Source organism: Cornus florida, unplaced genomic scaffold, assembly GCF_030987335.1.
Source record: "Cornus florida cultivar Cherokee Brave unplaced genomic scaffold, ASM3098733v1 CherokeeBrave_3.0.0_Hap2_Chr04, whole genome shotgun sequence".
NCBI classification, from domain to species: domain Eukaryota; kingdom Viridiplantae; phylum Streptophyta; class Magnoliopsida; order Cornales; family Cornaceae; genus Cornus; species Cornus florida.
Genome location: NW_026775574.1, coordinates 100,432,732 through 100,447,746, shown reverse-complemented (window position 1 = coordinate 100,447,746; position 15,015 = coordinate 100,432,732). Strand labels below are relative to the sequence as shown.

Here is a 15,015-nt window from a genome sequence, read left to right as displayed (position 1 = left end):
AATAAAAATATGACATGTGTTAAAAAAATAATAATAACAATTAATAAAAATTGTTTGGATCTTTTTGCAGATCATCCAAAAGCAAATATTTGTTTTTCTCTCCCGCGTTTAAGATTTTCTATTGCAAACCCTTTATATTGCAATTCATTACAAAAGAAGCTAAACAATTAGCCAAAACATAATAAATTAACCACAAAAGAAATCAATGAAAAGATTTGAATGATTCAGGTTTAATTTTTAAATATTTTCTTGACACATGTCATGTTATTATTAGTCCATATCAACACTGAAAAAAAAAAAAAAAAAAACTCTCCCATGTGGCCTAAGGGAACCTTTTTCCTTGACTTTTCCAACATCCAGCAAACAAAAATAGTTTGGCATTGGTTTTTTCAATGCATTTTTCAAGAAATCCAACACGAGTGAGCTAAAACTATCTTTTTAAAAGGAAAAGCAAATTTTTTAATAGAAAAATACGTGAGTTTTTGTAATAATCATTTTCTATAAAAAAAAATTAAAAAATAAAGGGATAATTTCGCTGACACCCCCACTAATTTGGCCAAATATCAGTCTAAAATATCTTTCGAAAATAACTATTACTTAGGTCCATTTTCGCTTTTCCGTTACAGCCTCAGTTAAAAACATGGGAAAAGACATGTTTGCCTCTAATTTTTTAATCATATTTATTCCAAAATATTAGATAACGGAAATGACTTCTTTACCCCTACACACACTGTTTCTCTCTCCTCTATCTCTCTATATGGCTACAAGTCGCAGACCCAAATTTCCCCTTCTTCCCCTTCACTCATCGGTGGGCGAAGTACCGGCTGTCCAAGCTGCCGGCAACCAAAATTCGCTTCTTCTTTGATGTTGATTTTGCTGGTACTATTTGATTGCCAGAAGCTGTGGAATCATTCATGGCGGATGAGTTATTGAAGTTTGGTTGTGTTGGGGAGACCAGAGGGTAATATTTTGAGATTGTTGTGGGAGAGGTCAAGAACAGAGAGGTTTCGAAAACCAGAGAGATGAGCCAAGTTAGTGAACCTGTTTGTAGAACGATTGAGGACTTGAATCGATGAAAATGAAGCTATATCTGAAGTGGGTTCGAACCCAATGGTCCCTCCGAATTGATTCTTGGAGAGATTGACTTTGGTGAGAGATGGGCTGGACCAGAACCAACCTGGAACAGAGCCTTTGAGAGAATTGTTGGAGAGGTCGATGGTTTGAAGGTGAGACATGTTTCTGAGGAACCACCATGAGAGAATACCAGTGAGGTTTCTGGAGGAGAGGGCCGGAGTTGAATCTATGGTCTTCGGGATCGCTGCAATTTTCCAGCGGAGAAGTGGTTGGTGCAGAGAAGAGGTGGTGGAAGGAATTCGGCATAATTTCCTGAGTGGTCTACCGCACAATTTCGGATTTCCGAAAAATGATTTCGTTTTGTGGTTGAAGAAAACAGGTGATTCCAGAATCTCTCCGGTGAAATTGTTGAATGACAGATCAAGGGTGGAGTTCGCCAGAATTTTGTTTGCGAAATAATGTTTGGACAGAAAATGAAATTAAGAATATGAATGTAGTTGATGGTATTAAGTATCGAAATATATTGTTTTACAGGTATGCGAGTACCGTTTTAGTAATACATATTGTTAGTATGAAATAGAGTACATGGAATGTTTGGTTTTTCAGTTTCCACCATTACTTCTGACAAAAAATTGGAATAATTTTTATTTTCTTCTGAGAGAAACGAAGTGTGTTTTTTTGACAAAGAACCAATATTCGGTACTCTGAGCAATAAAGGAACTGGGAATTTCCCTTAAAACGTGCGATAACCCTTAAAATTTCATTAATTTCCTTAAAAATATATATATGAATGGATGATTTTTCTTATTTTAATTTATAAATTTTTTCTTATTTTTCTCTTTCTCTTTTTAAATTTCATTAATTTCCTTACAAAAATAAAATTTTCTTATTTAAAATTTCATTAATTTCCTTAAAAAAATGTATGAATGGTTGCTTTTTCGTATTTTATTTTCTATTTTAGTTTTTAAAATTTTTCTTATTTTTCTCTTTCTCTTTTTAAATTTCATTAATTTTCTTAAAAAAATAAAATTTTCTTACTTAAAATTTCATTAATTTCCTTAAAAAAATATAGAACCGAACACTTAAAAAAATATAGAACCGAACACTTGTATGACGTATAATAGCCCTCAATACCAAACTGTATGATGTTGATCACCTACTTTATTTATTCTTGTATATGGAAAAGGAAGGGTAAACATGTCATTTGAATAGTCAACCTAAAGTCAAATGAGGGTAAACATGTAATTTTAATCATTAAAAAAAATTTATTGGGTCAAACCAAAGTCAAAGGGCAAAAATGTCTTTTTACATGTAAAAAGTGATCTGACACACCTGTCAACTAACTTTTGGGGTGAGTGAAAAACGGAGCAAATGTTTATAATGTGAGTGATAGTTATTTTCGAAAGATATTTTAGACTGATATTTGGCCAAACTAGTGGGGGTGTCAGTGAAATTATCCCAAAAATAAAAGGTCAACCGTGCTATACAAGCCAATTAAATTGTTACAAGGAACAACTTCTCACCAATTCAAACCGCGATTCAAGGATATAATTGGATTAAACATCCATTCTAATTAGATACACTCTCAATAAATTAAAAAAATCTCAATTATCTTTGAAAATTAGTTGGGTGAAGCCTTGAATAACTCGAGTTATCCAAAAAAAATTTGAATTCGTCACTGATCCGTTATCTCACGGATCGGATCGGATCGAATTGAATTCGTTTAATGATAAATCGAATCGAATCGAATCCGTGGATTAAAATTTTTTCTAAATAGACCAATATTATTTATTTTTTAATCATAATCCAATAAATAAACTTTAAATTTATCACCTTTAATTTATATATTTAAATGATCACTAACTAATTCATTGCCCATTAAATAATTATTAATTAATTAATACATTCTTTAAATATATATATATATATATAATTCCATCAATAATATTAGATCCAATTTGCACTAATCGGACCAAATCGGATCGAATTTACAAATTCACAAATTATTTGCACACCCTACAAAAACATACCCCGCTCATATATATATATATATATATATATATATATATGTATGTATGAATGACGATATCATCTAACAATAACAGGCCACAAGCAAAGAGTACTAGGAGACAAAGAGGTCTTGCAACCTTTGCAATTACTAGTTATTGAAAAAAATAATATTTACAATAGCAAAAACAAAAAATAAAGTTGAATTAAATTATTTTCTAATTATAAAATCCCACTTCTACCTTGAACATTATTAAAGAACACATCTATCTATCAAAAACGTTTCTATACAAATAAATAAGCAAACATCATCATTTTCTTTTTATGGAAATATCATTTAAAAAAAACCGTCTCCCAACTTTTGGATTGAGACGTGACGACATTTTTATTGTTTGAGACAACTGACTCATTAAAATGTTAACTTTAAAATCACAAATATACCCTTCATGCAGACAAAAATTCAAGGGGTATTTAAGTCCATAGATTGCGTGTGTGTGTATATATATATATATCTAAAGGTAAATTGCCCTCCACATTTGTTTTAAATTGACAAGTTTCAAAAATCATATTTTCTTGATTATTTAATTTAATTTAATTAATTCACAACCTATTAATTAACAAAAATAACCCTCACTCACCTTAATACACTCCCATATCTTTCTTCTCTGTAATCCCTCTCACAACCCACCATCGATCACCGACACACACAGACAACGACAACCACCACCACCACACCTAAAAAAAAAAAGCACATAACTCGTTCTCTCTCTCTCCCAAAAAAACACAACCCTTTTTCTTTTTTAATCCTCTCACGATCATCTCCCTTCAAATGGACGATTTTGCCCTTCAACTTCAAGTCCTATGCATGTCACTGCTAGCGTTTGCCACCTTTCTCTGCTACATCAAACATCGGTGGTCACGGCCTGAGTCACCGTCCGAATCAACTCCACCGTCACCGCCAAAGCTTCCGATTATCGGTCACCTCCACCTCCTCACCGACATGCCCCACCACGCTTTCGCCCAACTCGCTCGCAAACTCGGACCCATCATCTACCTCCAACTCGGCCGAGTCCCCACCCTTGTCATCTCCTCCGCTCCACTCGCCCAACTCGTCCTCAAAACCCACGACCACGTCTTCTCGAATCGCCCCCAACTCGTCTCAGCTCAGTACCTCTCCTTCGGCTGCTCCGACGTCACGTTCTCCCCTTACGGCCCATATTGGCGCCAAGCCAGAAAGATCTGCGTCACCGAGTTGCTGAGTCCAAAACGAGTCAACTCGTACCAACTCGTCAGGGAAGCGGAGGTGAACCGGTCGATTTCCACCGTGTTAACTCAGTCCGGGTCCAACATCGACATGAGCGAGTTGTTCTTCACCTTGGCGAACAACATACTGTGCCGAGTGGCGTTCGGGAAGCGATTCATAGACGAGTCAGGTGACTCGGCTGGTGAGCGAAAGAAGCACGAGTTGGTGGGTGTTTTGACGGAAACGCAGGCTTTGCTTGCCGGGTTTTGTGTAGGGGATTTCTTTCCGGAGTGGGACTGGGTCAACTCAGTGAGTGGGTCGAAACGGAGGTTGAAGAAGAACTTGGATGATCTGAGAAGGGTGTGCGATGGGATTATAGATGAACATGTGAAGAAGAGAGAGAGTAGTGAGGGTAATGAAGACTTTTTGGACGTTTTGCTTGGTGTTCAACAACGAGAAGACCTTGAGGTGCCTATTACAGACGATAATCTTAAAGCTCTTGTTCTGGTATGTAATCTCTCTCTCTCTCAAATTCTCTTCACTTGGTAAGTATATACACATTTATACAACTAAGTATATAGTAGTATCTACTATGTGTTGAAATGTATAAATAGACATATATTATACATATAGATATCTGCATGCATTATACTGGTGGCTCGGTTAGTTTACTTTAATTTTGTTCGAGTCCGTTACATTATAATTACAATGGATACTATGACCTTGACCGCGAACAACTATTCATAGTCAACTGCAAACTACCATTCAGTATGTGGATGATTTTATAGACCCGAAAGGAGATTTTATTAGATAAAATTTACTTAAATTAAGCAAACAAATGTTTTGAAAAAAAAAAAAAAAAGAAGAAGAAAGAAGAATAGAACGGAGGAATTGAGCATGCAAGGTTTCTGATAGTAATAAACAAAAGAGGAGTCAACGATACATATATATATATATATATCCAAAGGGAGACGTGGAGTCCATGCACAGAGAGTTAACTTGGCAATTGCGTCACCAAGTGTCTTTTATATGGCGCTACCGAGGTTTATTGTATGACTAATTAATTCATAGCACCACTACTATACTAGAACTTTAAGAGTCAAATAGAGAGGAAAGATTTGGTAAAAAAATAAAATAATAAATAAGTAAATAAATAAAGAGGAAAGAAGAGAAAATTATTTGTCACTATTAAAAGTCAAATCCTTTTCACAGAGTTAATTTGGCAATTGCGTCACCAAGTGTATTATGTGTATAGTGTATTGCGAGGAATCCAGTGTTTTATATATTACATGCATGTGAAAAGGGTAGGTCGAATTGGCTTGTTATAAGAAATTGCAGCTGATGTAGTTTTCCCAAACAGTTTTCAAAATATAGAAAATATTTTTAAAAATAAATTAGAAAAAATATTTATTAACTTTATTCTTAAAGAAAAGTTATGCAAATTATCAACTGAACAAAATTTTGTGCAGAAAACTCCATGTAATATAGGTCATTTCAGTTCATAATATTCAAAAAAAAAATGTACAAATAAGCCATTCTGACTACTTTTTGACAAAAAATAAATAAATCTGAAAAACTGATTTAACCTTTTTATTCCTATTTTACCCCTAACAGAATGTGCATATCCCCCCCTTTTTCTTTCCTGTTCCTTTTTTTTTTTTTTTGGTCTATTGGTGAGATTCATATTGACAATTTACGAAAGGTTAATTATATGCAAAATTATCCTATTTATTCGAGTTTGAGACCAACTATATAACCAAAAAAAAAAAAAACATGTATGATAAATAAAATAATAAAAAAAGACCTTAAATAATTTGCATTTTGTTGCTTCCTGAGATTTGGTAGGGCATATTAAATCAAGTTAATGGTTATATTTATGTTAGTTTTTGTTAATTTTTCAAGGGTAAATTATATGTAATTTAATTATTTCTTTTGTCAAGTAGAATTTTTACCACTACCCCGATATCAATCTCGTCTATGAATGATGTCACATGCACGAGAAAGATTGGTCATTTTACATAGAAAAATGATAGCTAACCGGAGAGTCGGACACATTGGATTTTTTTTTATTTTTTATTTTTGTCACTGTTAATGACGGACGTCCACTTAAATAAATGTAGTAAGATGTCTCTGACATTCAAACATTCACTACTCTTTTACATAAAGTGGCCGCTTTAAGACTCAAGCTCGTGCTGTTGGAGCTTTTACTAGTGCACCAAATTGGGTGATACTTGAGCCTTGCTCTTAAAATATCCAATTTAGTAGAGCCTGCTAAGCCTGATTATTGTGTCTTTCTTTTTTTTTTTTGAGTGTTTTTTCTTTTCTTTTTTTCTCTTTCATGACAAGAATATTAGGAGTTAGTAATTATAAAAAAGGGAGAAGTGCAATGCTCAAACACGAGCTCTTGAGCACATAAAGCAATCCAACCATTAGAACAGCACAATACAACACTAGCATTTATTTGAGAGTTTTAATTATAACCCTAATTGTAGCTACAAATGTGGTTAAAAATCCACTCACTCTAATGCGTATTAATTGCCTTGGCAAGTGGTTGGGCACCACTTTAATAAGTGAGTACACAAAGGTATGGGACCTCGAACAGGTTCTCTTTTTAGGGTTGTGGGGAGTGGTTCTTGCCACTTTCAAAGCTCCCCCCTATAGTTTGCTCTCTCTTTATTTCTCTGTATTCTTTTCATGATCAATCACTTCACCCATCTCTGCACAAAAGCGCCATAGTGTCACTCTTGTTACAAACAAAGCAAAGTGACTGTGTTAAGTTATCTCAGTGCGGGTGTGCGGGACGGATCTAGGTATTCATGTGGGGGGAATTTATATAGAGGGATTTTTTAATAATTTCAGTAGGGTCAATTTCAAAATTTTATGGGTATAAATACAAAAAAAATATAAATTCAAAAAAGCTGGTTCCAGAGAATAGATTCCCTCCCATAATCTATATGATATAGAACATTATAAATCTTTTGGTTTCAACATTCATTTGTGTGTGTGTGTGTGTGTATAGCATAGTGTCACACCCCGCTACTAAGAGGCTATGCCACGCAGGCGCCACGCAGACGCCCAGCAGACGATGACATGGAGCCTGCATGGATTGGAGCTTTCTAGACTTCTCTACACAAGTATGGAACTTTCCGGAATTCTCTAGATTAATGTGGAGTTGTCTAGCCTTTTCTAGACTTGTCTAGAGTTGTATAGAATTCTCTAGAATTCTCTAGACTTGTCTTGTACATAGTAGATAGTTCTAGAGTTGTGTAGATATTTCTGGAGGATTCTAGACACTAAATCTAGGCCACACATTTGTACACATCTAGAATGTTCTTGTAAGGCCAAAGGCCTATAAATAGGAGGTGGGAGTTCATTTGCTCCTCACCAAGCAACCAAATTGTAATCTCTCCTCTCAAGTAATACAAGTTCTATACATTCCCAAACTCTCTTGCTCACTTGCCTAACCTCTTCCTACACACCCAAGTAAGCAAAACACTTGTCTAGCCTTAATCTTCACTAAGCTAGCACACTCGGGTAGGCTGACTTAGCGCTTCAAGGGGGCTTGAAAGTGTCTAAGGCCGCACGGGAGCTTGAAAAGGTTCAAGTCCGTGACAATAGTCTCTTATCTACTTAAAATTTGTGGTAGTGGCGTAACAATTATAATACATAAAGGAAATGTGATGTGGTGTGACAATAATGATATTAGTGGTGTTAATAATGATATAAGATTAATCTTAAATTGCATTAAAAACATGTTCTCATTTTATTCGCTCATCATTGAATTAAGCTATTGTAAAGCTAAATATTCATATTGGGAATCCATAGTTAAAAATCAAATGTGACCACATGCAAAGTACACGGTTCTTTTAATTAAAGTGTCTTAATTCATGTTTAAATAACACCTTATAAGCATTTTCTAATCACGTTAACAATATTAAAAGTCTTAACCCGAAACTAGCAAATAAGGTTTTATAACTTGATGGCATCTTTAATATTAATTCAGTAGATAGTATATGTTGTTAGAATGTATATGTAGGCCTGTAGGGTGTATAATAAATGTTAACTTACAAACCGGTGACAGAAACCTTTAAACAAAAATAATATAAAGAAATTAGTGAAAAGAACAGGCACGAATGAAAGTACGAATATTTTTACAAGAATGACGTACTCGTATCAGATACGTATTGAATATCGATACTTGCAGATTCATGTTCGATACTTTTTAAACGTATTCATATTTTTTTAAAAAAATTATTTTTTATTATTAACACATACCCGATACTTTGACTACATATTCGATACTTCTCAAATATTTAATAACACATTTTTAATAAGTTTTAAATATTAAAATATAACTTTTTTTATATATAATTGATGAGAAAAATTCAAAATTTATTATGATGACTGTAGATGCTCATTGTATTAATGATTGCATTTAGATTTATAATATTTTTAAAAAATTGAATAAAAATTATTTTTTGACATATAAAAATATATATAGTTTTTCAGCTCTACAAAATATATAATTTTCTTGTCTCAAACAAAACACGAGGTTTAGTTTATTTTTGTCCCAAACAAACAAATTAGACAAAATAGTTATTTTACGTGGCATGTATTTATACTTTCATTTGTTCTACTGAAATGGGGTATTATCTTCATTTTAAGCCTCCAGAGGCTATTTGCACCAAATCAATAATGTAGGGGTGTTTTACACTACATATGGACTATTTTGCACTATACAAGTTGTTGTTGTTGTTGTTTTTGGTTTTTTTTTTTTTTTTTTTCTGTTTTCTTTTGTTTTGTTTTTTTGTTTTTTTGGTACCTTAAAGAAACCTGATTCTCCTCATATAACTGTAAAAATTTCGAAAACACCCATGAAGAAAGAATAATCACAATTTTTTCAAATTTTTTTTTTTTTTTTGCCCTTTATGTTTCTTCACTATGTGTGGGCCTTTTTGGTTTTCTATGGGTTTGTTTGAGTCCAGCTCTCAACATCCCTTTTTGTAAATTTTATTCATCTATATATTTGTTTCGTCATCATCATCCCTATTTGTTTCGTCATCATCATCCCTATGTCATGTTGTAACGGATCCTATATGAATTTTCTTTTTCATTATTTTCTATCATAAGCCATACTTTTTAAATAAATTCATATCTCTTCATTTCATATATTTTTTTTTTATCGAACTTTATATATATATATATATATGTATATATATTTTGCTTGACTTTTAGAGAAAAAAAAAATAAATAAATAACTACCCCACAAGACCCATAAAGGGTCTTGAAGTACATCAAAGTGACATCTTGAATGATGTTTGGTAAATGCAATATCACAATAAAAAAATCCTGTTTGGCCATTAGACAGTCTCCCAATAGAAAAAAAATAAAACAAAGTATTAAGTTTTAGAATTGATTTTTTTTTAGTGCAAACAATTTCTTAGGAGGTACGCATGTAGACATAGTCACCCGATCTGTGTGAGGATGTCTTGCACAAATCTCCTGATTATAGATATATATATATTTTTTGCTTGAATAGGAATTAATATATAGTGTTTTCACCATGGTTATCATAATCACGATTCTGAGTCGTAGAATCGCACTATTCTATGATTCAGAACTCAAAATTGAGTCAAATCGTTGTAGAATCGCTCAATGAGTAGAATCGGGAGTAGAATCGTAGAATCGAGGGTGGAATCGTACGATTCTACACAATTCTCCCGATTCTACAAAATTGATTGTTTGGGCCTTTATTTTTAGGCTTTTTTAATTTTTTGGTTGGTTTCTTCTGGGCTACAAAATAAAAGAGGCCTGGCCAAGTATAGTATACAAAGTTAAATATTTATTCTATAAAATATAAATTATTTTTCATTAGTGGCAGAAAAAGAAATATATATATGTATATATATCAATTATTTTTACCATGCATGTCGATGTTCCATAATATATTTTTATGTTAATTATAAAAAATTAAAATGATCAATTATATCACAAGGATGCATACTCGTGACTAATAGGTTTAGGTAAATTTTGGTTTCATGATCAATATTTTCATTTGACAAATTTTTTTTTTTTTTTTGAAGGCTTATCATATAGATTAAAAATTAAAAATAATTTAAAAACTTAAAAGACTTGCCAGATATGCTAGCCAAGGTATAATCTTGTAGTCTAAACTGATAATATAATAAGATCGAGTTAACACGTGGTTCATTAAATTTGTTGTGCTAACTCTTGATTAATTTCATACTTGTGACTAATAAGGTCACATACACCGTAACACTTGGATTGGTGGACAAAAAGGTCTTTTTATTTCTTTACTTTTTTAAAAAAATAAAAATAAAAATAATAAAAATAATAATAATAATAAATAATAAATAAATAAATAAGGAAATTGCATAAAGTTAAAAAAATGATTTCCTTTTGATATGTAATTTTAGTTTCTAACTTTGGAGATGGATGAGTTAAGATTTGAGATTTGTACCGTGTTATTTTGAGCCATATTCTCTTTTATTTATATTTGGATTTTGAAATATTGTTAGGATTTGAGATTTATGAACTCATGAATATGTAATATTGTGTGTTTTGGTCTCACTTTTGTTATATTTTACAAATCTTATTGTTTAAGAAGTTAGTTTCAATTGTTTTTTCATAATTTTGTAGAATCTTACGATTTACAATCCGATTCTACGATTCCGATTCTACGGAGCCCAAAACGATTCTGCGTAGAATTCCGATTTTAACAACTTGGTTTTCACAGGATTTCTTAATGCTACTGCGATATGTAACAGGATATGTTTGTAGCTGGGACTGACACAACATCAGCAACACTAGAATGGACAATGACTGAGCTAGCTAGGCACCCAAGAGTCATGAAGAAAGCACAAGACGAAGTTCGAAAAATCGCAGGCAGCGAAGGGAGCGTAGAGGAAAGCCATCTCCAGCACCTGCATTACTTAAAATCAGTCATAAAAGAAACAATGCGACTCCACCCACCAGTCCCTCTTCTAGTTCCTCGAGAATCCATGGAGAGCTGCATTCTCAATGGCTACCAAGTTCCAGCAAAAACTCGAGTCCTGATCAACACGTATGCCATAGGGCGTGATGCAGATTCTTGGGAGAATCCTCTGGAATACAATCCCGAGAGGTTTGAGGACACTGGCATCGATTTTAGGGGTCAAGATTTTAGGTTTCTACCGTTTGGGGGAGGGAGGAGAGGTTGTCCCGGATTTTCCTTTGGGTTAGCCACGATTGAGATTGCATTGGCTCGACTTCTGTATCATTTCGATTGGGAATTGCCCCAAGGAGTAGGAGCTAATGATGTGAATATGGAAGAAATTTTCGGGTTAGCTATAAGAAAAAAATCAGCTCTAACACTCCTCCCAACTGCAAATGAGGACTTTGGGTTCTTGTTCTTCAATAGAGGTTAATCCTTAATTAGCAATGAAGTACCTAGTTCCTAAATACTTTTGAAAATGCCTATGTGATTACTTGTACTATGTGTTTGATCAATAAAGAAATTATTATATATAAATAGTATCCATTACATGCAAATTGTCGCACCCTATCTCCTGAAGCTCAAATCCATGTCTTCTCTTTAAGTAGTAAGGGTCTTGCACCGCTAGGTCACTGAGTAATACAACATGTGGATCACGAGGTCGGGGGCGCTCGAACACAGAGAGACTTTAATGTGGATCAGGAATGTACTCTTTGTGAATGCATGTAACCGAATTTTTATCTACTTGATGAAGTGCTGGACAAACTTAAATGTGAATTTATGGGGATTGGGGACCATCCTTCGCCAATTACTTTGGAAGACGAGAATGTACCACTAGGCTACATCTTAATTCTAATATATATGTTGCAACTTGCAACTAAGTAAGGATCACAATAATAATTAATACATAGCTCCTTCATTAGATTTAAAATTTTAAAAGTAAGATTAACCATTAAAAATGTTGTTTGTTTGAAATCAATTATTTTAGGATTTGGAAAAGGAATTGGAATTAAAATGAAATTCTATTTATATGTTTGGAACAAATTGGATTTAAAATGGGATTTTGAATAAAACTAATATAATAGCATTTTTGCACTTGTTTAAATAATAAATGAAATATTTATTTTATTGTCAAATAGACTCCAAAGTTACATCAAGAAGACAAATAACGGGAATGATTACATGATGGAACTCTGAGACATGAAATTTATTTATATATATAAAAAAACAATTATTAAAGATAATGTTGGCTTATATAAATATAAATATAAATATAAATGATTTATATGTGAATTCTGAAGAATTGGATAATATGACTTTTAGTTATAAAATTGTGCTCTATTCGTTTAAATTTTTAAGTACTCAAATACTAAAGTATTGGATTCCATTACTTTTGGTTATAAAAAAAAATAAAAATAAAAAAATTCAAGGTGGTGGATCAATCTGTTAAACGCAGACTTAGACGTTTGGTTATACAATTCTGTATGGTAGAATTTTCGAATACAAGAATACTTCTATTAAACGCAGTTTAAGATATTGGAGTATATCAGACAAAAACAAAAATTGGTATGAATTATGGAGGATTGGAAATCGACATCTCATTCAAAATTTGAGAAATCAACGTCTTATTCAAAGTTCCATAACTTTGAGAATTAATATGTTAAATGCAATTTAAGATACTAAAATGTATACACTAAGAGAAAATATATATATATATATATATATATATATATATATATATATATATATATACATTAAAATAAGAGTAATGATACTTTCACCGATTTGTTGCATCGAATTGTTGCACCGAATGTTTCTAATTGGTTATTTATGCATAATACATGTAAGTGGAAGGTCCTACTTCTTTATTTATGCAAGTTATTGTAATGAATTGTCAAACTTAATTCTTTTAATCGATTCATTTATGTATAAATCAATAAGTGGGGCCCTCCATTTACATTTACTATGCATAAATAACCAATCAGAAACATTCAGTGCAACAATTCGGTGTAACAAACCGGTGCAAGTATCATTGCTCTTAAAATAATGTTATTATTATATAGAGAACGATGAGCTAGTAGCATGGATTTAGTTAAATAAGAGAAAATGAAGGAAAACGTTAGAGATTGAGATATAGTAGTAGATATTTAATATGATAGGGTTTAATAAGAAGAAGGGTTTAATAACAAGAAACGATTTGAAATTCTATAATTATCAAATCCCATTTATAATTATGTGTTCCAAACAAAACAAATCATGTTTCCAAATTCAAATTCCATCAAATCCAGCATTCCAAACAAAGAATAGGAAAACTTTATTTTTCTTACGCAAATCACCATTAATAGTCATAAATATACTCCCTCCCTTAGTTGTCCATCTTTCCTTTTTAGATTGTTCCAAAATTCTTGTTCACTTACATCTTTTCATAAATACCCTTAAAATTTTTAAAAATTTCAAATTTGATTATATATATATATTTAAATTTAAAAGAGTAATTTTATAATTTTTTAAAAGATAATACAATAATTATACATCCCCTTAAAAAATTCTACTCCCCAAAAGGAACTGAGGGAGTATAACATTTATAGATTTTATCTGAAGAATTCAAAGGATAGAAATCTACTTACCTTGTGGGTTAGACTATTTAAAGCAGGTCCATTGGTGCAATTTTCGGCGATCTGGGCCAATTTTGAAGAGTGGGCTACTCCAATGGACTCTTTAAAAAATGGGTCTATTAAAACAATCTTGATCCAAGTAGCCAAAAACCAATATTGGTTTGGTGAATTGCGGGCCTGACATGCGGGCCGCATCAGGTTTCTTTTTCTTTTTAATTCTGGGCCAAACAGTGTTTTAGCCTAGAACACTGTTTGGGAAGGCCTGTTTGGCTGGAAAAAAAAAAAAGAAGGAAAAAATTAGTTTTTTGGCTGATTTTGGTCTTTTTTTTTTTTCTTTTTTTTTCCTCAAAATAGTTGAACCAAAAAGTCATTAAGGCACTGTTTGGCTGACACAAACAGTACCTTAAAGGCTTTTTTGGGCAAAAAAAGTTTTTTAAAAAATAGATAAAAGTGTTTTTTTTTTAAAAAAAATTACTTTTTAAAATATTCCTACTAAAATATAACCGTTTTAGGCACAGTTTGGTTGACCCAAATAGTGCCTTAATGGCTATATTGGTACAAAAACTTATTTTTTGAATTTCTTTTTTGAAAAAATTCATTATATGCATATTTATTTTTTATTTTTTTAAAAAATAAAAACCTTTAATTATTTATTTCAAATGATATTAGAATCATTTCATTATTTAGTTCAAATATGATTTTTTTATTTTAAAAAAATATGCCTTTGTTTTCATTATAAATTAATAAATCAAATGATATTAATCAAGATTTCATTATAAATTAAAAAAATATGCCTTTATTTTCATTATAATTTATTTTTTAGTTAAAAAATAAATTTTATTTTAAATTTTAAAAATATTAAAATAATAATATTTTTGACTAGCAAAAATGCATCATTGGAATACATTCGATAAAATTTAGAGATTTTAAAACGCTGACGTGATTATAAAAAATACTAATATGATTATGAAAAACTGTTAGTGTGACAAATTCGGAGAGACTAAATTCGGAGAGTCCGTTTGGAGATGCTCTTCTTAATCTAGTAGTGTCGTATCCGGTAGGTGTCCTATCCGTTGAATGTG

The 15,015-nt window shown here is 31.9% G+C and overlaps 1 protein-coding gene across 1 annotated transcript; it reads left to right on the top strand.

Moving 5' to 3' along the window:
- The first annotated feature begins 3,623 nt into the window (after positions 1 to 3,623).
- On the top strand, positions 3,624 to 11,862 carry LOC132304212 (tryptamine 5-hydroxylase-like). The gene is made up of 2 exons (XM_059801785.1): positions 3,624 to 4,831; positions 11,113 to 11,862. The coding sequence occupies exons 1-2, from the start codon at positions 3,911 to 3,913 to the stop codon at positions 11,749 to 11,751; spliced, it is 1,560 nt and encodes a 519-aa protein (XP_059657768.1). The 5' UTR covers positions 3,624 to 3,910; the 3' UTR covers positions 11,752 to 11,862.
- Positions 11,863 to 15,015: the final 3,153 nt, after the last annotated feature.